The sequence below is a fragment of the Trichosporon asahii genome (assembly GCF_000293215.1).
Source record: "Trichosporon asahii var. asahii CBS 2479 unplaced genomic scaffold scaffold00075, whole genome shotgun sequence".
In the NCBI taxonomy this organism is placed as follows: domain Eukaryota; kingdom Fungi; phylum Basidiomycota; class Tremellomycetes; order Trichosporonales; family Trichosporonaceae; genus Trichosporon; species Trichosporon asahii.
Genome location: NW_014040850.1, coordinates 1,702,836 through 1,727,873, shown reverse-complemented (window position 1 = coordinate 1,727,873; position 25,038 = coordinate 1,702,836). Strand labels below are relative to the sequence as shown.

At 61.1% G+C, this 25,038-nt stretch overlaps 7 protein-coding genes across 7 annotated transcripts; 4 read left to right on the top strand and 3 right to left on the bottom strand.

The window, feature by feature from the left end:
• Positions 1-1,058: 1,058 nt before the first annotated feature.
• A1Q1_06163 (uncharacterized protein) lies at positions 1,059-4,171 on the top strand (the record flags this gene model as incomplete). The annotated part of the gene is made up of 6 exons (XM_014321372.1): positions 1,059-1,085; positions 1,137-2,113; positions 2,182-2,297; positions 2,385-2,994; positions 3,246-3,512; positions 3,886-4,171. The coding sequence occupies 6 exons, from the start codon at positions 1,059-1,061 to the stop codon at positions 4,169-4,171; spliced, it is 2,283 nt and encodes a 760-aa protein (XP_014176847.1).
• Positions 4,172-5,813: 1,642 nt separating this feature from the next.
• A1Q1_06162 (uncharacterized protein) lies at positions 5,814-6,558 on the top strand (the record flags this gene model as incomplete). Its single annotated transcript, XM_014321371.1, has 3 exons — positions 5,814-6,181; positions 6,223-6,354; positions 6,399-6,558. The coding sequence occupies 3 exons, from the start codon at positions 5,814-5,816 to the stop codon at positions 6,556-6,558; spliced, it is 660 nt and encodes a 219-aa protein (XP_014176846.1).
• A 1,125-nt stretch (positions 6,559-7,683) lies between these two features.
• A1Q1_06161 (uncharacterized protein) lies at positions 7,684-9,585 on the top strand (the record flags this gene model as incomplete). The annotated part of the gene is made up of 3 exons (XM_014321370.1): positions 7,684-7,801; positions 7,867-8,407; positions 8,457-9,585. 3 exons carry the CDS (start codon positions 7,684-7,686, stop codon positions 9,583-9,585), a joined length of 1,788 nt encoding a protein of 595 aa, XP_014176845.1.
• Positions 9,586-9,727: 142 nt separating this feature from the next.
• A1Q1_06160 (uncharacterized protein) lies at positions 9,728-10,448 on the bottom strand (the record flags this gene model as incomplete). Its single annotated transcript, XM_014321369.1, has 2 exons — positions 9,728-10,196; positions 10,234-10,448. The coding sequence occupies 2 exons, from the start codon at positions 10,446-10,448 to the stop codon at positions 9,728-9,730; spliced, it is 684 nt and encodes a 227-aa protein (XP_014176844.1).
• A 343-nt stretch (positions 10,449-10,791) lies between these two features.
• Positions 10,792-13,787, top strand: A1Q1_06159 (uncharacterized protein; the record flags this gene model as incomplete). The annotated part of the gene is made up of 3 exons (XM_014321368.1): positions 10,792-11,362; positions 11,440-11,761; positions 11,843-13,787. The coding sequence occupies 3 exons, from the start codon at positions 10,792-10,794 to the stop codon at positions 13,785-13,787; spliced, it is 2,838 nt and encodes a 945-aa protein (XP_014176843.1).
• A 199-nt stretch (positions 13,788-13,986) lies between these two features.
• Positions 13,987-17,175, bottom strand: A1Q1_06158 (uncharacterized protein; the record flags this gene model as incomplete). The annotated part of the gene is made up of 3 exons (XM_014321367.1): positions 13,987-15,668; positions 15,720-15,900; positions 15,961-17,175. The coding sequence occupies 3 exons, from the start codon at positions 17,173-17,175 to the stop codon at positions 13,987-13,989; spliced, it is 3,078 nt and encodes a 1,025-aa protein (XP_014176842.1).
• Positions 17,176-20,385: 3,210 nt separating this feature from the next.
• On the bottom strand, positions 20,386-24,880 carry A1Q1_06157 (DUF1720 domain-containing protein; the record flags this gene model as incomplete). Its single annotated transcript, XM_014321366.1, has 7 exons — positions 20,386-20,627; positions 20,687-21,756; positions 21,830-22,893; positions 22,940-22,991; positions 23,034-23,729; positions 23,771-24,646; positions 24,729-24,880. The coding sequence occupies 7 exons, from the start codon at positions 24,878-24,880 to the stop codon at positions 20,386-20,388; spliced, it is 4,152 nt and encodes a 1,383-aa protein (XP_014176841.1).
• Between the last annotated feature and the right edge of the window lie 158 nt (positions 24,881-25,038).

The following is a 25,038-nucleotide window of genomic DNA, read 5'->3' as shown; positions in this document are numbered from 1 at the left end:
GAGAGTTTTAAGGACGACTCATTTTGGCGCGGCGACAGGTGCCACCTAGCAGTGTGCCTGTTTGAACTGAGTGTATTAGCTCAGCCCAATAGACCATCCGAGGACGTGGAGCGGTTGACTCATTGCGCCAGGGGCCCAGGCTTTCCATACTGAGGGGCTCAGTGCAGGATGGCACTCTCAGCCTGCGAAGGTGAACGCAGATTGCACCAGCTTGTCGTGACAGCGCCCCTACGTTTGAGCTGTGAAGACCAAGCGGTCAAGTTTCAATCTCCGGCTCAGGGACGCTTTCGTCGCAGTGTAACGGCACGTGCATGCAGTACGCCTCACGGTGATCGTCTTCTCACTTCGCGAAGAAGAGAGACAGAAGGGTGGGACAGAACCTCCTCGGTGATTCGGCACCGCAGTCGGAGCTCATGCAGGCGCAACTCTTGGTGGGATTAACAGCGAAGCGCCCCGTTCGGGGCTGCGGGAATGCCCGAGGCTCGAGAACCCAGGACACTGATGTGCAGGTGTACAGCTTTCCTTCGCCGATCAAGAAGCCGAGAAGCAAAGGTCGGGGGCGCTGCGGCGTGAGTCACCTGCATGTTCGCCGGAAGCAGCGTACGAAACCCGTATAAGGACTCAGCGTGCTATTTAACATCAGTTCGGGTGTCGTTTTAAATCAGCTTCTTTCTCTTCATCAACTCATTATGGTCTTCGACTGCCCTGCATCCCTCTCGTCCTTCACTTCAAGCAGCACTTCCTGCCAGGGTGAGACCTTCCAACGGCCGTAATCGACTAACATCAGACGCTGCTGACCTGCTAGGAGAACAGTCGTTTCTCGGGTGTTCACACTTCGGCTCCTGCTTCCTTCATCGTTCCAGTTCCTCTTAAGATGCATCGAGAAGCTGAAAGGCCAGGTCCTGCCGTCGCGACGAGCAGTTGCGTGCTGCCGTTGTCGCCGGTCCTACCTCCTCTTTCCGCCCCACGCACAGCAATAGACGGGAGAGCCCTCAAAAGCGACTCCCGGAAGTGTCTAAGGGCTCTACTGGGCCGCTCTCAGCGACCAGGGCCGAGCGATGTCGATGGTAGGGTGGGCTGGTCTAGTGAGTTCGCCTTCCTTCTCCCACAACTCCTCCTGGCTAACTCAAACGCAGGCCGAGGAAGTCGAGCGAGTGGCATTCACTCGCCTCGCAGCAGACCCCTCTCCCTTTCTCAGCGCCGCCGCCGCTGTGGCTTGGGCAAACCGCCAAGTCTTCACTGTCGCTGGAATCGCGTTCGGAATCAAGGCAGGTGGATACGACATTTTGGCGACACCCGACTCCGCCAAGTTGTTCGACGGGTGGTCATCGGTGAGTCCTCGTTTTGACAGCGCCACTGACGTTGAACAGAACATGACTACCCTCTACCCCTCTTTCGGCTGGGGTTTGGCCAGCTGGACCCACGGGCACCCCGGCAACCAGCTGCCCAAGGTCCTGATCAGCACGCAGAACGCTGAATACAACGATCGGATCATCAAGACGGCTCTCGCCCTGCTGTCCAATCTCCACCTTGTCCCCACAATATACCGGTCCCAGCTCATGGCCGTTGCATGGGAGCGTTTTGGCATTCTCCTCGATCGAGATGACTCGCACGTTCTCCTGCAGACCGCTTTCCACGCTCGGGAGCGCAAGCTGCCAATGGCGTCAGCGACAGACGTTTCTGACGCCAACAAGGCCCGCTACGCCCGGAAGGCGCAGGACAAAGCTCTGCAGCGTCGCGCGACCATTCTGATGGACGGGATCGCTGCCTATGGGGCGCCTCTCCCCGCTCTCCCCAACGGACTTCTCAACGACGTCATCATGAACAGCTGGCACGCTCATTTTGAGCGTTACAGCCTGAGCGCGTCTGGGATCAAGCGCCTCCACGCCGCCGGGCGTGATGTAGATGCCGAGACTCTGTCTGCCGATTCGTACAATAAGATCCTCAATGAAGACCGCGAAGCCATCCAGCGCGAGGGATGCAGCGCCGCTGCCTGCGTCTACAACGGCGGCCCCTGGATCCCGGCGGAGGGCGGGCGTTCACCTTACTCCGCTGCAGACGACGTTCGCTACGTCTGCCTGCACCATCTGCAATTGGAGTTGTTCTGCAAGCTGTAAGTCAGCGGCAGAGGCAGATGAAGCTGACCATAGAGGCCTTGGCATGCCTGAAGACTTGTACCAGGATACCATGGTCGCGATGCCCAGCTACAGTGGACGGCACTGCTCCAACCGTGCCAGGGCTCGCGTTGCCTGGACTCCTTCAAAGCCTTGTCAACCCGAGAGCTCGCATCAGCACAGGTGGGTGAGCAGTGGCAAAAACAAGCCCTTACCAGCAGCAGAAGCAGACCGATGAACAGAAGGATTCGTCGGGGCTGTCGTCTCCAGGCTTCTCGCCGATCAATGACTCTTCCACCTTCCTGTCCGGCCCGGGCTATGTGGCAGAACAGATCGATGAGCGGACTCGCCTCGTCGGGGTTCTCGTCTCCGAGCTTCCGACCAACCTCAAGTTCAAGACAAAGAGTCTCTCCGCCAAGAACCGAAACAACGCGGTCAAGAAGCTGAAGAAGGCTTGGGACGAGTGGGATGGCAACCCTCCCACGTTGCCATCCGCGCGCCGCGCAGACGTCACACAACATTGGCGCCCCCGCGCAACCCAGCTTTTCGACACGTCGGACGCTGGTATCGACAGGATCCAGGTGTACGGTCATTTGTCGGTGCTGCGGGAGCGTGAGCCCGGGCTAGCGCAGCCGCTCGATCACGCGCAGGGCGACGAGCGGCTGGCGGCTGTGACGGCCCTTCTCGGCAAGTTCTCCTCCGAAGAGGTCGCCAACAGCATGGTCCGAGCTATGCAAGCCCTCGACCGCGATGGGTGCTCGTTCCCCGAATGCGTCTTCGGCCCCTCAACCCCATTCCTCCCCGAGGAGGCCGCATTCAGCCCTTATGACGGGCGGCCTCTGTGCGTCGCGCACGCCCAGGTCCACATTTTCGGGCACTTGTGAGTACTTCACCGACCAGAGCTCCGAGCTGACAACGAGCGCGATGCAGTGGACCTACGACTTCTTCAAGTACACCCTCGCAGACGAGAGCTGCTTGCGCAAGACCGCGACCCCGCTTGCCCTGCTCCCTGCCGTGGCGCGCTGCCAGGGGCCCGCGTGTCTGGGCGACTACATGGCGCTGAAGCCTGTCCGAGGTGCACAGAACGCCGGAGGGTGAGTTGTGGCCCTGATGTGGAAGCTGACAAAGCAGTATTATGATCGCGCTCTGCCGATGCTGCCGCCAAGTGGCTCTCAAGTCGCTGGCCGAGCAGAAGGCAGCCATCATGGCCTCAGCTCAGTCTCGAGGCATCCAGCCTGACGAGCTCCCCCCCGACGACCGCCGCATCCGTTCGCCTCGGGTCAGCGAAAAACCCTGGCTTCAGTCATGTGGTGCCGAGCCCCGGTCGCGCAACTGCACCAAGTTCACCAGGCGTACCAAGCACTCGGGTACCCAATACTCGAAGGAAGGCGTCGAGATGTGCGTTCCGTGCCTGGCCGCCCAAGGCCTGACAGTTGTCACCCCTTCGAACTACGACAGTGTCCTCTCTCCGGCACAGCTCGATGCGATCATCAACAAGCTGTGCTCAACTCTGGCCGACTACTCCTAGAGTCTTGAGGGTCTGACGGACTTCATCGAGGGATTTGTGATCCAGGTCTCAACCCTCGCCATCATCGCGCTGTCGTCAATTGACCGAATTGCTGCGGGGACTGCCCAGGTCCAGCTGGGCCACGCGCTCTGGCGGATTGGGGGCGCAGTGGCGCGCCCAACGGAGGATGAGCTGGAGAGTTCCGAGGGGGTCGACGAGGACGCGGACACGGGAAGCTCGGAATCGCAAGCTTGGCCATCGAAGCGCGCGAAGGCGACCTAAAGCAGAGGTTCTTCGTATGCGAAACGACGCCCTCAATGTCTACCCTACATCAGCCCCGCTGGGAGCTGAGATCCTGAGGATGCTCGGCAGGAGAGCAGTGGCCGACCTGCTTAGCCGGAAGGACGAGGGCGGACACGTCGAGGCCCCAGTGACGTGGAAAGGTCGCGAATGGGCTTGCAGGGTGACGGCAAGAATCCACCGCTCCAAGAAGGACGTGTGCCTCGTCGACTCTGCCTGGACAGGCGCTGCCGGGTTCACCGAGGTGTAGTTACCGCCGCTGTCGGCCAACTATGCAGAGGAGAGTTTGTCGTACAAATCAGTGGATGGTCTACTCGCGGACTTAACGCAGAAGGATTGGAGCTCGCTGCTCGCCCTCCTGTCGCTGACGGGTAGAGTCCACTCAGCCTTACTCGGGGCGAGTCTGAGAGACAACGCCACTGGAGAGTGGGTAGCAGGCAGAGATGGAGGAGCTCCCTTCCATGTTTTGAAGAGGCCGGCCAGGGACACCGCGACCTGTTTGCCGTCCTTCTTGGCGTAAAGCTCTATATGGTGACCGACAGCCGAGGGGTTGGGCAAAGTTTTCTTTGCCTTCGGCAGGGCGTAGAGTACGCGCCACACTATCGCTGTCTGGGGGTTGGTGAGTATGACGCCGGTGAGGAGGAAGATATGAGATCGTATTTGGTCCGAAGAGATGATGGGGATGGTCGAGGCGGACAGTATGGCGGCAAGAATGACTTGGGAGGAGCGTTGTGGGTGATGATAGCTTTCAACGGAGATAATCCACGGCACCGAGGCTGAACAGACTGTCTCCCATGATCGAGGGCCCCACACTAGCGTCTTCCAGCAACTGCGTGTCAGGCAAATTCCTCATGAGCACTTACTATCCTCCAATCTCTGAAAGAACGGTCGCCCTTCTTGTCTCCGCCGCCCATCATGTCAACGCCGGGCTTGACGACGAATTTGATTCCACCGAGTGTAACCAGCAGTATAGTGCCGAAGAGAATTGCATTCGCTCGGGGGCCGCGCGTTACGGTCAGAACCGCCGCCCCGCGCCCCGAAGCGTAAGTAGTGTACTGTAGTTCACGCAATCCAAGGATCTACATGGATTTGCTTGCATCCGAGACCAATGAATAGGCTGAGAGCTGCTGGTTGATGGGGAAGGTTCATTGTGTGACAAAGTCTCATGAGAGAGGCTGGTCAACGCCGTTCTACGATGAATAATGACAATGTCTCGCGTCATATCGCCAGTCTCGGGTCATGGATGCAACCGGACGCTGAAGAAGCCGAAGGGACCAGGTTGAACGCCGATCACGGGTTCACTTGGCCCCGCAAACGGGCCGACCGATCGCACACTTTGCATCGCTTCGGCCCGCTTCGTGGTCTTCCTTTCGTCTTTCACCTCATTCCCCGCTTCTTCCTTGCCACCGTTGCCAACTTACTCCACCATCGCAGTTGCTCTCCCACAGTCATGGCGAATACCTATATGGACTGCATCGTCCTGCTCGTGAGCGCCGAAAGTTGGTCAAGCTGACGCGTAGGGCGACTCGATCACCGCCCAGCAATATGTCGACGGCTCCATGCAGGCTCGCTTTTGCGGTGAGTTGGTGGGCCATTCTTCCTCAGCAGCATCTGGGTAGAGACCAATACCTACTTACGGCCTAGAGCTCGCGCGTTTTTTTACGAAAACTGACGACCAGATGCCTATCGCCGGTCTCTTGACATCCTTAACCGCGGATTCAGCGGATACAACACGCGATGGTGAGCTCCGGTTTGCTCACCAACCAGAAAGCTAATACATAGGGTGCGAGCTCTCTTCGACACTGTCTTCGCGAAGAAGGGAGCACCCGGTGTTCCGGTCGTGAGGCTTGTCACGATCTGGCTCGGTGCGTGACAAACCTTCCATTCCGCTAATGTCAGGTGCCAACGATGCCGTCAAGCCAGGGCTACCTCAGCATATTCCCCTCGAGGAGTTCGAGAAAAACATCCGATACATGGTCGAGCAGCTGACCTCGTCGGACTCGAAGTACGCCACCGCCCATGAGAAGGGCTTCAATGTTGTGCTCGTCACGCCGCCGCCCATCCTGCTCAGCATGACGGGCAACGACGAGCGCATCCCCGAGCGTACGAAGCAGTACGTCGACGTTGTTGCCAAGCTCGCGGACGAGTTCAAGAGCAAGCAGAAGGAGCACGACAACTGGCGCATCGGTCTCGTCAACATGTACGACGCCATCATCGCTGCGGCCGGCGGCGACGGCGAGGAGATGCGTCCGTACCTGGCGTGAGTACAGCTTCAAACAACCCGAGGTAGCTAATCTTCAGCGACGGGCTGCACCTCACAACACAAGGCTACGGCGTCTTTTGGGACGAGTACACCAAGCTTGTGCGAGGCGAGTTCAAGGGCCGCGGCCTTGACTGGGACGACTGGAGCGATCTCCCTCCCCGGATGCCGAAGTAAGTACACTGCGTCCACTTGCCAGGCACTAGCTAACAATCAGCTGGCAAGACGTCGACCCCAAGCATCCCGAGCACCTGCCGGACCAGATGAAGCTCCCTCCCATCCGGGAATCGGACGCGTTTGACAAGGAGGCCCGCGAGCTGGACAAGGAGCAGCCACCCCAGGAGACCAAGACTGGTAAGGGCTGCACGTATCTTTAGGACTGAGAGATTGACAACTTGACTGAATCTTTGGCTATGTCTGAGCAAGAGTATGTATAACGATATATGCGTTGAACAAGGTGTTCCTGCGAGCTATCCTCCCCCGTGAAGCTCATTCCGTCTTTCAGAAGCTATCCTGGTGCAGTGAGCCTGCTCTGTGCCGCCCGCCTTCATCGCCTGTTCAGCCGGCGTAATGGTCAGCTGGACCTCAAGTTATGGTCCGACCGTCATAGCCCACTTCTGGGGATGGCACACTCGCAGCGTCCGGAGCACCTGCTCAAAACTGGCAACGGATCATGACACTGTCAAGCTCGCCATGTGGTCATGACATTGCAGATCTCACCGTATGTGTATTCTGGGTCTTCATTCTTCATGTCTGTGAGACATGGGCTGCGCACATGGACTCTCCGTAGATCGCCTGGGTCGTGAGTATCCGAGGTGGGTCCTGGCCCCGGGAAACCCGGACCTAGTGCTGGAGCGCAGTGGGAGACAGCTGAGGCAGCCCTATTCATGCTGCTGAGGATCAGGATAGTCACCTGCCGTATCAACGCATACGAGGCGACAAGTGAGTGGGGGTGTGGGCAATGTGGGCAATGTGGGGGTCCAAACAGGCTGTCGGCCTCGTGTGACGTGCAGTATGGCCCAGTGCGTCGACTAACGTCACGATGAAAATAGACGATTTCCAGAAATAACCCACTGACATGGAGCATGTGTTGCCCAAGCTGCCCAAGCTGCACCCACATTCCTGTCCACCGCGGTTGCTCGTGGCGCCTACCGACCTAGCCGAGAACCATTGCTGATAACACTGGGATGTCTCGCAGACTAAAGAGGACGCTTGAGGGCTCCTAGGGCTGGGTCAGACGACTGAACTGCATGCTGCACCACGCAAGGCGGAACATGGTCATCAGGCCGATCCCTTGGGAGATAGACTACCAAGTGCTGTTTCTGGAACGGCGCTGTACCCGGAATCGCGGGATGGAAACGCCCGTCACTGACGAGGCTAGAGGACAAGACGAGGTGGGGTGAAGCTACTCTAGCCCTCGATTCATGCATATAAAAGGCCGGTGAAGTCAGTCAAGAGGTGTGGAGTTAACGCTGGCCCTTCAACTGGAATTAACATCTATCATGGCTGCACCACCCGTAGTACCCGGCGCGCTCATGGGCACGGACGGGATTGACCCACGCCTGCACCTCACAAACACTCAGGAGGAGCGGGTGCTCTCGCACGAGGACAACTTCGACCGTACGTCGTCATCAACCCGACCCGCTAACAGATGCCAGGGGACTCGAACGCCCTTCCGATTGAAGTATACCTGTACTGGGCGAAGCGGGAGCGTGACCGCGAGGACCGCGACCCCCGTCCCGTGCCGGATGCACCGTGGATCGTGCTATGGAAGAGGATGACCGGGCAAGGACACCGCGTCGTGCGTCCTCCGAGCGGCACGCCCGATGCTGTGGCCGTGCACGATGACAACAGTTCGGGCTCGGGGTCCCCCGGAGACGAGAAGACGCTGGAGAAGAGCCAAGCGGTGACTGCCCAAGTCGGTCGGCCCATAGCCGACGAGGGCAGCGACTGGAGCGAGTGGGAGCGCCACACGGCATATCACCTGCTCCGGACTGCGTCGTGGCAGGCCATCTTCTATATGATCACGAGCGACATTCTCGGCTTCCAGCAGGCGCCCTATTCGTTCTACACCCTGGGCATTGCCCCAGGATGCCTCGTGTTCACTTTCTTGTTCCTCCTTGCCTTTGCGGGCGGGCAGATGCTCTGGCGCATGTACATGCGCCTTGACAGTGAGCAGTATCCCGTCACCTGCTACTCGGATCTGGCGGAGCGCACTTACGGCCGGTGGGTGCGCCACCTCTTCACGGTCCTGCAGACTATCCAGTAAGTGAAGCATGGCTAATGTGGCTGACGCAAGGCTGCTGTTCAACGTCGGCATCCTGATCACGGGCCAGAGCACGCAGCTCGCGACCATCATCGAGTACAAGTTCTGCTTCATCGCGATCGCGATCTTCTGGATGCTGGCGGGTATGATTGTGGGCCAGATCCGGTCTCTGCGCAACTTTGGCTGGTTCACAAACCTGGGCATCTGGCTGAACCTCCTGACCATGGTCCTGGTCATGGTCGGCATTGGCGTGTTCGACCCCGTGCCCTCGCAGTCGCAGCACAAGGACCTGAGCGAGCCAAAGTCTGTCTCGGCCTGGGTGCCCTCGTACACGAAGGGCTGGTACATGCAGCAGGTGGGTGTACAGAACATCGTGTACTCGTACGGCGGCGCCATGATCTTTGTCGAGTTCATGGCCGAGATGCGCCGCCCGCGCGACTTTTGGAAGGCCGCGTTCCTCTCCCAGCTCTTCTGCTACCTCATGTACATGTTCTTCGGACTGTACAACTACGCCATGCAGGGCGTGTACACGTCCCAGTACCCTTCGCTCGACTTCCAGAACCGCGCCCTCCAGCTCGTCACCAACATCATCGGCCTCGTCACGGGCGGTATCGCGATGTGCCTTTACGCCCATGTCGGACAGAAGACGATCTACCAGAACGTCTTCCGCGCGTACCTTCGCGCGCCCTCGCTCGTGTCCCGCCGCGGCAAGATCATCTGGCCCTTCCTCGTCATCGGGTACTGGCTCATCTCGTGGGTCATTGGCGTTGCGATCCCCAGCATCGCAACGCTCGGCACTCTCGTCGGTGCCGCTGCCATCCTCCAGTTCACGTACACGTTCCCGCCGATGCTCATCCTCGGCCACTGGATGCAGTCGGACGCACTCGAGGGTGAACAGCCCTGGGAGCCAGGCATGGCACCCGGCGCAAATCGTACTGATACTTGGAAGCAGGCCAGCCGCTGGAAGCGCGGGTTCAGGAAGTACTGGTACGTCAAGATCGCCCTATTCCTTTACTTCCTGGCTGCGCTCGCCAATGCGGCCCTCGGCATCTATTCCGGTGCAATGCAGGCGAAGGACGGCTTCTCTGGCCACGTCATCATTTCCTTCTCCTGCAAAACTCCAAACGAGGGGTCGTAGAGACCTGCGATGAGCCCAACATCAACTCGGTAATGGAATCAGTATCTCCGTAAGGCAGCAATGTAGCTTCGATGTCATGTGTGTAAAGATACATCAGCCCATCCTCGTATATTGTACCGCACCTGGATTCCTACATGGTCACTTAGAACCGCTTGAGCCTCGAGTTGGGCTTGAGGTACTTGCCAAACTTCTGCTTCTCCTCGCCAAAGAACACCGTCCAGAAGCCCCACGCGCCGAGTGCGCCGTTGCCGAGCCCGAGGACAATGCTCATGAAACCCAGCGGGGCGTTCCACCCTACGAACGCCGTGACGCACCCGAGAACAGCGAACACGCACACAGCGGGCATGCGGTACGGCATAGCCTGGGGCGAGTAGTTGGGCACAACGACGAAGATGCTGATGGCGGCGAGGGCGAGGAGACCGAAGCCAAGCATCTTAAGGGTGAAGCTCTCGAGCGGTGTGAGCGTGTCGTGTTGATTGCCGCCGTAGCTGGGGATCGGGCCAGAGCCGACGACACCAAGCGGGCCGGCCTTGACGGGGGCATCGGAACCTTGCGCCATGAAGAGCACGAGACGAGGCATGAGCAGCAGCGGTACAGCGAGCACAACGAACCTGAAATTAGCTAACGTCGGAAGTGTTGGAAGCTTACCATCCAGCAGAGTACATGCCATACACCGAGGCAGCGTCCGGAGCGCCCTCGTGCGGCCGAGCGGCAGCCTTCGCACGCTCTTCGGCGCTGCGATAGTTACGACCAAGCGAGCCTGGCTCGGGCTCCTGCTCCGTGTACGCCGGAGGCAGTGTCGTGCGGGACGCAGAGGCGCCTGCGTTCTTCCCGATGGATCGCAGCTCGATGCGTTCAGCCATGGCGGACGTGGGAGTGGCGAAAACCAGGAACAAGTGTGGGCTTATGTAGTGCGTTCGAGCTGTGGTGAAGCGATGGGGCAGGAGGTATCAGATGATCCACACGACCAGAACGTCAGAAGCAATCTCGCAGACGGGGCGGTGTGTACGTGTTCGTGTTGTTGATGATGCAGTAGCGAGATTCGACGTGTCGGGAAGATCGTCGTCGCAAGCGTTGCATCATCGCTCATGTTGAGCCGGTGGAGATCGGTGAATGTCCGTCACACATGACGAGGTCGCCTTCCTCGTCATTGCGCGCCTCCACGCCCGACTTTCCACCACTTAACCGAATCCACACACGACCACGATGCTCGCGCAAGTCCGCCAGCTGGCGCAGCCGCCAGACGAGGATGCGCTCAAGGCGCGCGTGCTTGCGTACCTGAACGCAAACTATCCGGACTTGGCGTCACTCGAGGGCGCTGGCCCGTCGGCGCTGACACCGAAGAGGCACTCGAGGGGTCATTCTCTCACCAAGGTGCCGTCTCGCCCGAGCAGGCCTGGGACGCCATCGGGTCAGCACTCATCAACCTCTAGGTCAGGAAGGACACTCGACGAGGACATTGCGTACTGGGAGGAAAGGCAAGAGGAGTCGCAAGCTACGCTTGAGGCCGCCGAAGCAGAGCTGCCAGATGCGATCGCTGCGGCGCGGACGGCACTCAAGGGGGTCCTGGAGCGCTCCCAGGAGCTGAGTCTGCGGCGGTACGAGCTGAGCGATGCGATCGGCTCCCTTCTGGCCGAGCTCGACAGCTCGCGCTCCCTCGACGACGGAACGACGACGGACGGGGAAGACGGATGGGGCTTTGACAATGCCAGCACGAAATCGAAGCGAGGGCCGACCTTTCTCGAGCAGGTGGAGGCGACGCACGCCGAACTCGCTCGTGCGCGGGCAGCACTGGCCTGGGCTCGAGTGCTGGAGCGAACGCTGGAACAGCGGTAAGCTGTCTTTCGCATGCAGTTCAAGCTGACAACAGTGACCGCGTGCTGGACCCGAAGGCGCACGACCCATCGCCTCTCGCCGCGCTGCCGCTGTTCCGGAGGCTGAACGACGGTGTTGAGAGTACCGAGGCGGCGCTTCCGCCAGGCATGGCGCTCGTGCAGCAGCTGCACCGCGTGCGCGACGACACTTGGGACGCATTGAAGGGTGTGCTCGGCGAGCGCCTGTGTGCGGCCGCCAAGCCGCTCGGCTGGCCGAGAAGGGTCGACTATGCGTCCGCTTCCGTCGAACAGAGGCGGGCGTTTGAGTACGCGTACGCTGACATGCTCGCGATGCAGGCAGAGTGAGTTCAGTGATCCCGAGGTGCGACCACCGTCATGAGAGCCGGGACAGCTGTTGAAGTCCTTGGATAAGCTGACCGCAGGGGTGAGCGTCTCGGACTGCGCCCGACGCCGAGCGATCCAGCCTGGGCCTCTGGCGTGGGCCTGTACCCGCTTCAAGCACTCGTGGAGCCCATCAACCTCCGGTTCAGGTACCACTTCATGGGCAGCCGCTCTACCAACCGTGCGGACAAGCCCGAGTGGGCCTTCTCCTCGATCCGGGACACGCTCGTGGACCTCTCCCCCTTCCTCTCAGGCTACGTGCAGCCGCTGACGCTCCGGTGCATGCCGCAGCTGCAAGGCGTCAACGTAGTGGACGAGTTCACGATGCTCCTGTTCCCGATCCTGCTCTCGTTCTTGCGTGTCCGTGTGCCCGCGCTACTCTCGCATCCGGCCCTGCTGGCGCACACAGTGTACCAGTGCGTGCTGTTTGACGACTCGATCCGCGCTGGCGGCTTCCAACTCGGCCGCACGTCACTGTACGACGGCGGCGAGTGGGAGGGACTCACGGGCGCTGTGCTCCGTGAGGAGGGGTGGTTCGGCAAGTGGCTCGAGGGCGAGAAGCGATTCGCGGAGGACACGCTGAACGACATCATCTCGAGTCCCTCGGCGTGGGAGCTCGACGACGCCGACGACGCAGAGGACGAGAGTGAGGCGGGCGGCCCACGCACCGAGAGTGCTCGCCGCGTGACGTCCCTCCTCCTGCAGATCACGGACCGGTATTCCTCCCTCCCCGGCCTTGAATTCCGGCAGGCCTTCCTGAAGGGTGTCCAGCTCCCCTTGCTCTCCGCGTACCACACGCGCATCTCGGGCAGTCTCGATGCCTTCGAGACCCTGTCGTCTGCCTTCGTGCGCGCCGTCCCCGGCTCGCTGACACTGGGCCGGGGCACGGACGAGAAGCTGAAGGGTCCCGCGGGCCTCGAGCGTCTGCTCAAGGCACACGCGTCCGCGGCCCCCGTCAGCGCCTCGCTGCGGGAATGGGGCGACGAGCCGCTCTTCGTTCAGACGTGTGCTCTTCCGATCTTGCAGATCACGGACCGGTATTCCTCCCTCCCCGGCCTTGAATTCCGGCAGGCCTTCCTGAAGGGTGTCCAGCTCCCCTTGCTCTCCGCGTACCACACGCGCATCTCGGGCAGTCTCGATGCCTTCGAGACCCTGTCGTCTGCCTTCGTGCGCGCCGTCCCCGGCTCGCTGACACTGGGCCGGGGCACGGACGAGAAGCTGAAGGGTCCCGCGGGCCTCGAGCGTCTGCTCAAGGCACACGCGTCCGCGGCCCCCGTCAGCGCCTCGCTGCGGGAATGGGGCGACGAGCCGCTCTTCGTGTCCATGTCCGCCGAGCTCGGGAGCGACACCCTAGACACGGGTGTCTGGGACGGCATGGCGGACAAGTACTCCCGCCTAGCCTATAGGGCCGAGGACATGGCTGTCGCGCAAGCAAGCAGTTGCGTCGAGACACAGCTCCGCACCTCCAGGCAGAACTGGGTCACGGACGAGGACGCGCAGCTCGACAGTGCCACCGTCGCCGCTGTGACGGAGTACAGTGCGCTGCTCCGCCTCCTGCCCCGATATTTGGCCCCCTCGGCCTTGCTCCGCGTCTATCGCAGGTTCACGACCCGCGTCGTCGCCGCCATTGCTGAGAGCATCGCCTATGCCAAGTTTAACGCGAACGGGGGTGCCGCATTCCTCCACCTTGTTCGGGACTGGGTCGCCAGTGCCCACGACGCACTCAGCCCCGTCCTGGGCCAGAGGGCTGGTCTGCTCGATGCGCCCTGGCGCCGCCTTGAGGAAACGGCGCGCATCCTCGCCTTGCCGAGCGATAGCTCGGGGAGCCAGGTGGGCGTCGAGGGCGTCACGTTTGCGCAGGGCATGGCGGCCGCTTGGGGCGGCGAAGAGGCCTTTGCGAGTCTCCAGGACCGGCTTGGCGTCCGCGACCTTACTAGAGATGAGGTGCAGGACGTGCTGAGGAAGAGGGAGGAGTGCTGGCGATGAGTCTGCGCGCGAGGGCGCGAGCGTTTGACTTGAGCTTTCTCCCCGACGTTAATCTGTAACAGCACATAGGCAACCTCGGGCCACAATCTAGTCGTAATGATGCATGAGCTACAAGCCTGATTGAATTCTCAATGTAATGTAATGCGGAAATGGACAGGTTCTATCGTACACTTGTGTTGTTTCGTTTTTTCCCTTCTTCTTACAGGAGACCGCCGTGGGGCTGGCCCGCATTCGCCTGGTCCTCCTCGAGCATCCTCTCTCGCTCCGTCGCATTGCGGTCCCTCTCCCGCTGTGCGCGCTCGGCCGCCTCGACAGCTGCGATATTGCCCTCGGGCGTGTCGGCGAAGCTGGCGTCGTTCGCATTGTCCGTGCTTGGCGGGGCGTTGGGGTCCGCATTGGCCGGCGCGCGGCGGGCGCGGCGACGGCGGCGCGGCAGCGTGTGCTGGATCGGCATGGGACGCACGTCGAGGTCCATTGCCACGTTGGTCGCGGCCTGGAACGCCTCAATCCACTGCACGCACTGCCTCGCCGTGTCGGTTTGGAGCATGAACTGCTGCCCCTCGGCGCGGACGCGCACGCAGTGCAGCCTCTTCTTGTAATCTGCCGCCAGGCCCGACTCGGCCCCGGTGAGGGAGTACACGTGCAGGAGGCCGTTGTGCGCGAACGGCAGGTGGGAGGCGATCGGCGCAGAGGCAGTGGACGACGCAACGTCGTTGACGCTCGGACGACGCGGGCCAGGCTTGTTGAACAGGTCCGGGTTCTTCGCGTCGGGACCCTCGCTTCCCGGGCCAATAGTACGGGCACGGGAGGGGGGTCCGGAGGCTGATGAGATGGTGGAACGGCGAGAGTGCACGGCGTGCGCTATCGTGCCGATGGCGCCCTCAAGGCCGACGGTGTTACGGCGGCCGTTGTTCTGCGGCGGAGGGGTCTGGATTGGCGTCGCCTGCACAGGTGTGCGGGCGCGCTGCTCTGGCGCGAGGTGAACGTGGAGGTATCGCTCGGCCTCGGCGGAGGAGCAGGTGAGGTACGGCTCGCCCTGGCGAAGAGGCACCTTGGTCGGGTCAAACTTGTACACGAACAGCGCCGTGCCGTGGAGGACAAAGTAGAACTTCTTCCATCCGCGGTCCTTGGCCTGCACGCCCGGCTGGACAAACTCCATCTTGCGCGCCAGCGTGCCCTCGATGTGCACACCACACCAGTAGCCGGGAAGCTTTTCGCGGCCTTCCTCGTCGCGCGGACGGCAGGCGGGGCCAGGTGCACCGAACGAAGCCAAAGGCTCGTACATCGGCGGAGGGGGGTCGGCGTCTCCGGCACTCAGACGACGTTTAAGCTGCGGGTGGTGCGTCGCTGGTGTCGGCGGCGGCTGCGCCCAGTCGGGGATTGCGTTCTCGCCGAGCGGGGCGAGAGGCGGCAGAGGCTCCAGCGTCCTGGCCGGCGTGAGGTTAAACATGCTCTGCGAGGTCTGCGTGTACAGGCTCGGTCGGCGGAGGACAGATGATGACGGCGGCGTTTGGATTGCCTCGCTCTGGGTGCTCGTAGCTCCGCTCTCGCCGACGCTATCGGCGACTGAACCCTCATAGTCCTCATCGCCCTCCTCAGCCTCCGTCTCGTGCGAGTCCTGCGAACCCGACGTCGTCTCGGTCGTCTCATTGCTCAGCGTTGACGGAGTGTCGTCCACCTCGGGAGACTCGGCGATCGTCTGGCGCGGCCCCACGGCACCCAGAGGCTGCGAGTCAAAGTAGCTGTTTGCTCTCGGCGTGCGCGCAGCAGGTGACGTCGGGAACGACACCCAGTTCGACGGCGGGTTCTGCCGCCGCGGCTGGTTCAACTGCCACTCGCTCGCGCCCGGTGTCGACACTGCAGAGACGCTTGCTGACGATTCTGCACAGTCAGTGACGTGCTCGGTAACGCTGATGCTGCGCTGTAACTCACCTTCAGCAACCGGAGAGGGAAGGCTGCCGCGACCGCGCGGCTGTGTGTGCGCCAGCGTCGGCTGTGTTGTCGGCGTGGAACCGCCTTCCTCCGAGTCGGTCAGGTCGTCATCGTCGTCTTCCGCCTCGCCACCGTCGACAAGGTCCTCGGCGTGATGGCTCGGCATGCGGAACATGACGGGCTGAAGTCAGCTAACGCTCAGAAAACCCAAGCTTACCATTGACTTTGTCGCTTTGCGAACTTCCGCGTCCGACAAATCCTTCGAGTTGTTGCGAGACGTAGGTTGTGAGCCCGAGGAGAAAAACGGGAACCCGCCCGACGTGCTTGGCGACTGGACCTGGGGCGACTTGGGGCCGCCTTCGAGCGCAAGCGCGCCCCAACTCGGTGTCGGCGGGCCTTGGCGCGAGCTTCCCCCTAGAGTGGGGAGGTTTGCAATAGGCTGCGGCATCGGTGGCGAGTGGAGCACAGCAGACATGCGGCGCGGCGAGCTGACGGGACTGATGGATCCCGATGACATTGCGGAAATGCGCCTCTGGCGTTCGCCGCTAGTAAGCGACGGCCGCCTTAGCTCGCCCGTAGGTGCCGGCGGAAGCTCGCCATTGGGGCCGTGGGGCTCGTCAATAGCCGAAAACGTCTGCTGCTCCATGCTTCGCCGGGGCGTCATGAAGACGTCTGGGATGCCAGACGACGTTGGGCTGATGCTCTGCGGCGTAGCAAAGCCGGCCGTGTCCATCGATGCGCGGGGGGCGTCCTCGTGGATCTCGATCCGGGTCGGACGGCCGGAGGTGGGGGGTTGGGAAGGTTGCGTAATGTTGGAGTGGTCATCCTTGGCAGGGACGGGGAACGCCGACGGCGTGGTCCCACTGCGAACTGCCGAGGAAGACGCCTCCGGCATCGTCGAGCGATCTGACGGATCAAACTGGAGCGCACCGAATGATCGCGCCGAGTCCTCGGTGCCATGTGCGGGCGCTGGGACGCCGTTCTGGACCGGCCTGTCCTGGCTAGGCACGGCGGCGTCTGCGTCGGCTGCGTCGGTCGGTGAGCGGGGTGAGGTCAGGTGGTTCGGGCCCGCCAAATTCGACGCCGCTGTAGAGCCCGCTGTAGTGCTTGGTGTGCTTGCGTCGGCTGGTGGGGAGATGGAGCGAGCATCCTCTGGCGTCGGCGGGGTCGGCTTCAGCGTCAGATCAAGAGCGTTCAGGTCGAGTCCGTTCACCTCGTTCACATGCGGCGGGGAATGCGCAGGTACGTCACCATTGATGGGGATCTTGACGCGCTGCACGACACTCTCGTCCGCGGCCCGCAGCGAATGCGGGGAAGACGAGCGGCTGCGCGCATCGCTGAGGTCGGCGATCGATCGCCGGTTGAACAGTCGGTTGGGCTCGAGCAGATTCCGCAGCTTGGCGACTGGCGCAGGCTCGGCGCGCGAGTCCCGTTGCTGGTGCTTGAACAGCGGCATGCTTTCAGCAATGTTGCGAAGGCAGAGAAGAGGGGCTCGGGAGTTGCCTGGCTATAGCGGAAGGGGCGACGAGGTCGACGGAGGGCAGCGGTGCCAGTGGGAGCTGGCCAGGAGCAGCCCAGGAAGCCAGGGATAAAGCCGAGGTGTGATGTGCGCAGACGGCGCAAGAGGGGGACCAGTGGGACCAAGTAGGTTGATCCCGAACAATGGACGGTGCGGCGGGCGCTGGTTGTTATGTCGGAGGCGTTGCCGTAGTCACCGTGCAAAGCGTTGTTCTGTCGGAATGTGGTGGTGCGCGAAGTCGTCGAGATGTGTTTGTGCAAGCAGAGAGTGCAGTCGCAAGCACGGGGTGGATCGTTATATTTGATCTTGATGAAAACGGGAATGGGCAAATGTCAAGGCAAGGGCCAGGTTAGGGGTGAGTCGCCCGTAGGCGGTAGGACATGAATTCAGCGCTGGACCCTTGCGTCGCTGAGTGCGTCGTTGTGTGCGCGCTTGCGGCCGGCCTTTGCGAGATGTCTGAGATCTTGTCGTTGCGTGTTGCACCGAGCGCCAAGCTGTTGCTCGCTGTGCTTGGGTATGTGTGTACGGCTGATCGTCGAGTGAGAGTGGAATGGAATGGGCGAAGGCAAGATTTGTGTTCGGTGTCGTCAGGTCGGACAGAGAGGGACGGGGATAGGGGGTCAATGTGTGACTGTGTGTGCAGTGCGGGTGGATTCGAAGTCGGTCGATGGTTGTCGAGAGGCCGAGTGTGACATTAGCTGGGCCAGGAGGGCACGCGGGGGCGGGGTCTGGTACGCAGTCAACGACCCGGCCAGACGGGGGCCGTCAGCCTGTGCCACGCTGTCCAGGCTGGTGGTGAAGTAAGGCTACGCAGGCCGGAGAGTCATCAACTGCTGCGAGCAAGCGAAGATTGTGCCTTGTGCCGGCAAACCCTAATGCTTTCTTTTGTTGCTGCTGGCTGGTATCCGCTTTCAATCGGGGCTAGTACTGCACAGTTTATCCTGCAGTCTAACTCATTAGGATGATTACAGACAGCAGAAGAAAAGCATGTGCTGCAAACTGCAGAACGGACGCAGTGAGCCGAGATGACGTCGCTTGCACGCCGACATTGTGCGCGGACCCTGGCCTGCCTCAACTTTGCCCTGGATGGGCCTCGTCGTTCCCCGCGCTGGGCCAGCTGGATCCCTGCCCTTCATCGAATTTTTGCTCCTCGAATGCAGCTGGATTCCTCAGTTCCTACTTGAGATCCTGCAAAGAACCAGGGAACAGCCAGGCTGGCATCGACTCGTCGCCGAGCATGTTTCGCTTTACGGCCGTTGCGACCCTCTCTGCTGACTGCGGGGCTTCGGTCTGATCGGTCTGCTGATGCGCGGGTGTCCAGCCCAGGAAGCATGTGGGTGTAATGCCTCGCAGGGCATTCGCGTAAACTCTGCAACCCGAATACGGCACCGCTGCTCATGGCGTCCTGTTGATCATGGTCCAGTCACATCGGCGGCCTGCTGCCAGGACAGGAGCTGTCTCAAGTCTTGGCGCTTCTATTACAGCTCGCACCTGAAAGGCGTGCTCCCTTCGCTGGGATCGTTCCGAGCTTCGGTGTTTTCAGAAATGAACTAAGGAAGGCGGCCGGGTGCAAGCGAAGCAAGCGAGCACTCCGACGCCGCAGCATACGTCGATGCGCCCATTCGTCCGTCCCGGCGTCCAGGCGTCTAGACTCCATTGCAGTGCAGATCTGCACAGATCTGCATCTCGTGGCTCGTGTCCGTTGTGGCCCGTGGCTCGTGGCTCACCGTCATGCATGAGTTTCGACTTCTATGAAAAGAACACCTTTAGGACACTCCGGTCCATCGGAACTCTCCAGTGTCATGGACAGTGACTGTGGCATGCACCCGGGTCAAGTAGCCGGCGGTATCAGGCTGAGGAGTCATCACATGCCCACACGAAGATCCAGACACTGTTCCTAGGCCCGTCTAGGGGTGTTGTGGGAACCCGCTTGATTCAGTGCCGAGGCAGGCGGAGCCCGCGTGGGGGAGAGTTTGAGGTTGAGGTCACTGAACACGGGTCCGACGACCAACCTGGCTGAATGTCGTCTGCTTATCAGGACGAGTGCTGCGGAGTATCGTAACGGCCTCGTGTGCCTCGCGATCACAACGCGCGCGCTGTGCTTTAATGAACGATGAAGCAGGAAGCTGCGCGGCCGCGTCCCCCCGGCGAGAGACAGGCCGGACTGCCTGCAGCCTAGGGTTGTTAGGCGGACGAAGATCGGCCGGACCGACGTTCCGGCCAGGTAAAAGTCCGATCAGCGGCCGTCAACCCTCAGTTCGGTGCGAATGACATCTGTGGCGACTGTGGACCTGATGCGCTGATGATTGAACAGCATAGTCTCCCGACGTCCATGTCCTTATCGGCCTCACTCCACTTTCTGGGCGATCCCCAGCTTCGGCTGCATGTCTATGCGAGACATGAGCTCAGACAACCCGTCGCAGATCGGCCAGAACAGGAAGCGAGTTCTGGAAGCCGAACAATAATGGCTTCGGGCGACATGACTTATGACGCAACGCCCCTGTCCGCACCACCGTGCCAAGACCATGCTGACCGAACACCCCAGCGAGGTGGCTATTTCAGTGAACGCTCGCGCGACCGACAGGTACTCGCAGCGCGTTCCGATCTGTTCCAGAGACTGCGTGCAGCCGCGTCAATATGTAAACTGCCTGTCAGCTCGAGTGTGCGAAGTTCTCAGCTCACAATTTATGCCTCACAGTCAACTTCACTGAACTCGCGCAGTCCAGGTCTATCCGACTCCACCAGCTGACCATCTCCTATGAGACTGACTCAGAACCTGCATCAATGGACTCCGATCCGGCACCAGCAAGCTCTTTCAGACAAAGTGTCATACAGCAGCACCTGATCGTTAGCTCTGAAAAGACTTTCACCAACTTACGATTTTACGCTTCCCATTGACGAATGGCGCTGTTGGTCAGCTTGCCAGGGGTCCGCGTGAGCTCACTTTCACCTCATACTGGACCGGCGCCTCTGCCTTCTTCGACTGGTCGTTAGCTATGCAGCCACAGACGGATCGGAAAGCTCACCTCATAGCCACTTCAGCCTAGTCACGAGCCCCCGCAGCTTCTCACCCGTATCGCCTTTCTCTCGCCTCTTGACGTCAGCTACAGTCTGCGATAGCCGCGTTCGCTCCGGCGTCTAATCACGTCAGGATGTGAGGGCGCGATCGACACCGAGCGCTGCCGCTCCTGCATCGGTACGCCCGTGAGCTGCAGGCTGTTCTGAGGCACCCCCGTCTCCAGGGGTGCGAGTGGTATGCCGAGTCCCAAAGCCGCTTGCGCCTGTGCTGAGCGCGCTGCCGAGTGAGAGGCGTGCCAGTTGTCGAACCGGTTGTCGCTCAGCGTGCGGTGGTGCTCCATCGGCTGCGTCCACATTGTCTCCCGCGAGCGCTGGCGGGCGTGTCCCGGCGCCCATCCCGTGCGCGTCGCCTGCAATGGCGGAGGCTCACGCACTGGCCCCGTCTTGCTCGCTCCCAGCGGCATGGGCGTTGACGGTCCCCATGCTCCTGGCATCCGCGGCATGGAGAATCCCGGCGGCGCAGGCGTACCCGCATACATGCTCGCGGGGCAGCGGGGTCCAGTCCGCTGCGCCTGCATCGGCGGCACACTCCCTGGCTGCTGCTGGAGGAAGGGCGTCGGTCGCTCCTCCGTCGGCTGAGGATGAACAGGACCGGTGTACTGCGCTGGCACAGGTTGGGGCGGCGCACCAGGGTTCAACAGTATGGAACCAGAACGCTGCGACGGAGCAGGAACTGGCGTCGTCGCCAGCAGGGGCCGATCAGACATGCTTGCCTCATGAGACGGCGCAGGCGGCACGGGTGAGCGAACGCCGGCGGGGCTCGGATGCAAGCTGACTCCGGTCTTCTGCGCCTTCATCGCCGATGGGAGTTGGAATGTCGAGCCACCCGTTCGCTGAGACTGCAAAGGTGGTCCTGTCGGGTGAGGTTGAAGACCAGTACGCTGCGGCTGCAGTCCTGGAGAGTGGGAAGGCATCGGTGCACTCGCGATCGGCGGTGGCGGGGGTCCTGTGAGCTGGGGCTGGAGCCCTGTCCGCTGAGACTGCATGCCCGTGTACTGGGGCCGCATCACCTCGCCAGTGGGCTGCGGTTGGATACCAGTCGCTTGAGGCTGAAGACTAGCGTTTTGGGCTTGAACCCCCTCTGCCTGAAGTTGCAAACCTGTGAGCTGCGGCTGAACACCAGTCACCTGCCGCTGAATGCCGGTCGTTTGAGCCTGGACACTCGCGGAATTTGGCTGGTTAAAGAGGACGAAGGACGGGCGACGGCTTCTCGTTGAGACTCCGGTCTGCTGCGGCTTCAGCGGCGGTGCAGGACTGGCTTGCGCGAGCCGCTCAGATGGAGGAGGCACCATGGGCGACGCCCGGGGAGCAGAAGGCAGCGACGATGCGGCGCGGAGAGACTCCTCGGCGATGCTCGACAGATCGTCCGGACGAGCAGTGGGTGGCGCTCTAGCGCTAGCCGCATGAGAAGCATGAGTCCTCTCGGCGAGCGTCGGCTCCCTGCTGCTCCCGTTACCGTCTGTCGCAGATGGGTTGCTGTCTATTAGTTGAGCTGTACTGTACAACAACTTACAGTATATAAGCGACTCTTTCATCGTCTCCTGTGGACATCCTGGGATAGCGGCCATCCATATCAATGCTGCCTTGTGTGGCACTACGCTGGTGAACCTTCATGGTGCTGGCACGGCTCATTGGGCGCCTGCCATGGCCCAGGGCATCCGTAGATGTCATCGAGTGCCGCCGATGAACCTCCCTGCCAGGGGTGATTGGCGGCAGGTCCTTGTTAATGTCGATTGCGGTGCCCGGCCGTGATAGCAGAGGTGCCGTAGCCGTTGGCGCGGCAGGCTGACTAACGGACGGGTGGCGGCTGCGGACGTCGTGCCGGTTGGTCAAGCGCTCCGCATTCGTCTTAGGCTGATGCCTTGAAGCCGACGATTGAGCACGGCTTCTCTCAGCCTGAGTTGCTGCCTGTGTCAGCTTCTCTCCAAGCTCCCTGACCGCCGCTTGGGTAGACAGTTTGATCGGGTGGTGTTTGGAGGGAGAGTTCGGGTTCGCGTGCCCACGAGCGAGGACTTCCGTCAAGTACGCCATGGCGCCACTGATGCTTCCCAACTCACTGCTCAAAGGGGCCCTTTGTGAGGCTACCCGAGACGGAACGCCGTCGATTCCAGCTGAATCCCCGTGGTACTCGTCCGAGCTGCCAAGATAGCCCTGCTCAGCCACCTGGCTCTGTTGGTATGATGGGTCTAAAGTGCGAGGCTGCAGAGGCGGCGGTACAGGGATGCGAGGCTCATCGTCGACTTGCCCGTGGAACAGGTACTCGGCAGCGGTACCTTGAGGCAGTGAATGCGGCTCCGGCATTGGCTGCATGGCCGGAATCGGTGGTGGCGGGGCGTTCCAGACCTGTTGAGGCTCCGGAACATGATCGTGAGGATCCTGCTGAGGAGGCTGAGCGGCGCTGAGGTCGCCGGCGAGATACTGCTCTTGTATCTGTCGAGCCTCTGAGAGGCGGCTCTCTCGAGTATCGGACTCCACAGGCGGATCCGAATCAGAAGATCGTTGACGAGCAAGCAACGGTGCCAGTTCGTCATGAAGGGCGAACACGATGTTGAGCTGTTGCTGAAACTCGGCCCAGCCCTGTTATTAGCTGGGCTAGACCGCGCCATAGCTACCTGTGCTTTACCGTACTCGATGCCCTTCCTGTAGCTTTCCTTCTTTTCAAACTTCCGCCGGTCCTCCAGAAGCCTAACGTCAGCTGAGACTCCACCTGAGCTCACCTTTCTTTGACGAAGAGCAACCTGTCGGTGTCGAGCTGGTGCTGCTTCTGCCACCGCTTAATCTCTCGCTCCTTCTGCTTGACATCCAGCTCCAACTGCTTCAGTTGCTGCTGTCGCTTAGTCTCGCCATCCTTCTTCTCCCTCTCCGCCTCCTTGGCCAGGGTTACAGCGTGTGTGTGTTTCAGCGCCGACAGCGCTGCCTGCAGCTCCTTGATCTTGGCCGCCTGCTGCTTCCGAGTCATCTTGCGCTTTGACGCTGCCTTCTCCACGGCGTCGAGTAACTGTTCGACCAGATCATCGTCGGTAATGGGCGCAGCCTTGGTAGGTACACGGGGAGGGCATGGCTCAGTCGGCTGTTCCCGATGAAAGTCCGCCTGCGGAGCTTCCTTGGGTACGACGTTTGGTTGGACGTCCTTTGAGATAACGGTCGGCGGGATGTCCTTCGATATGACGGTGGGTGGGCCCGCCGTGAAAGAGTCGTCGTCGCTCAGCGAGATCGAATCCGGCGGTGTCGCACCACCATCAGCCCTCTGGGATGAGAGGTACAGAGGCACTGCGTCCTCCATGGGGCCATAGTTCAGCTGCGAAATCTTCTTGTAAAAGATCTGAGGCACGTCCTCCAGGGGAATGGTGATGGAGTTGTACCTCTTTCCGGCGACCGCCTTCTCCAATACGGGCGTCCGCTGGGAACGAATCCTGTCAAGTCAGCTAAGAGCCGAACTAAAGCAGCTGCTCACGATGGTGCTCTTGACTGGGTGCGAGTCCGATGATCGCTCTCAGAATCTGACGTAGATGCGATGACTTGGCTCTGCAAGTCGCATGCTGCGAGGGTCGAAGGAGGCTTTGGAGCTCGCGACTGCAGGGTAGGCCTGGGCGAGCGTGCGCTCTTCCGCGCAGACGGAACGCCAGTCTTGCGGGTCGATTGTGACTTGACTGCTGAGGGCCGGCGTGACTGCCGCACAGGAGTCACGGTGGTAGGCAGAGAGCTCGCGTTGGAGTGCAAGGACGAGTATAGCTCCTCTGAAAGCTCCTTCGCGGACTTCCGCTGCCGCTGCTTCAAGAGCTCGGCCTGCGCATCCGCCTGCGCCTTCTTCGTCGCCTCGGAGGCTAGCTCGCTACGCAGCCTTCCCTCTGATCCCTCGGCGAGTCGGGGGTGTAGGAACTCCGACCGGATATCTTGCGGCGCGGGGCTGGGCGCGGGGGGCACGACTGGCGTGGCGGGTGCAGCGGCTGTCGGGAACGCCATAACGCTGATGGAGTCGCCGGGACCCAATTCAGGCGATTCTGGCGCGAGGCGAAGATAGGACGGGGCAGACTTGGAGTCAGTCGAGAGAACGAGAGAATTGCTCGATCTGGATGACGCCTCTTTTGAACGCTTGCCGGCTTTCGATTTCGAGGAGGAATGCAGCCGGGAGGCTGGTTCAGGTTGGAGTTTCGACGAGGAAGGGGTGGGATCCCGAGTGGCTTCAGGAGCTGACTTGGCGACGCTGCCGACCTTGCTGTCCTGGAGGCGGGCAGCTGTTCGAAGTTGGAAGGGGGATGCAAGTGTCTTCAACGACTTCTGGGAGGATATATCGTCGTATAGGTGCAGTCGCCTGTTGAGAGCTTCCAAACTGAAATGTCAGGTTGAGCCTTAGACAGGTTGAACAATGGTGGGCGATCGTCACACCATCGTTGGAACAAAGAGATACTCACTCAAGAGGTTTGTGGGCCTCAGTGGTCATTCTTCTTTTCGGTCCATGGCCGATTGACAAAGGGATCTCCGAAGTGGAAGCCTCTCCGCGTCCTGGGGAGGGACGACCGGGCTTGATTTGATGAACGGGCGTATGCAACGAGGCCGCCAGCATGAGGGTCGTTGTGAACTCCGAGGGGTGCGGCGTTTCGTGGCTGACGAAGTGAAAGAGTGGAGAGTTGCAACCTTCAGCTTCAGTGAGAGAAAGCGAGGACCTCGTGTCTGTCAGGTCCAACTCCCTGGAAGTGAGTAGTACGCGTGGTCTGTGCTGAT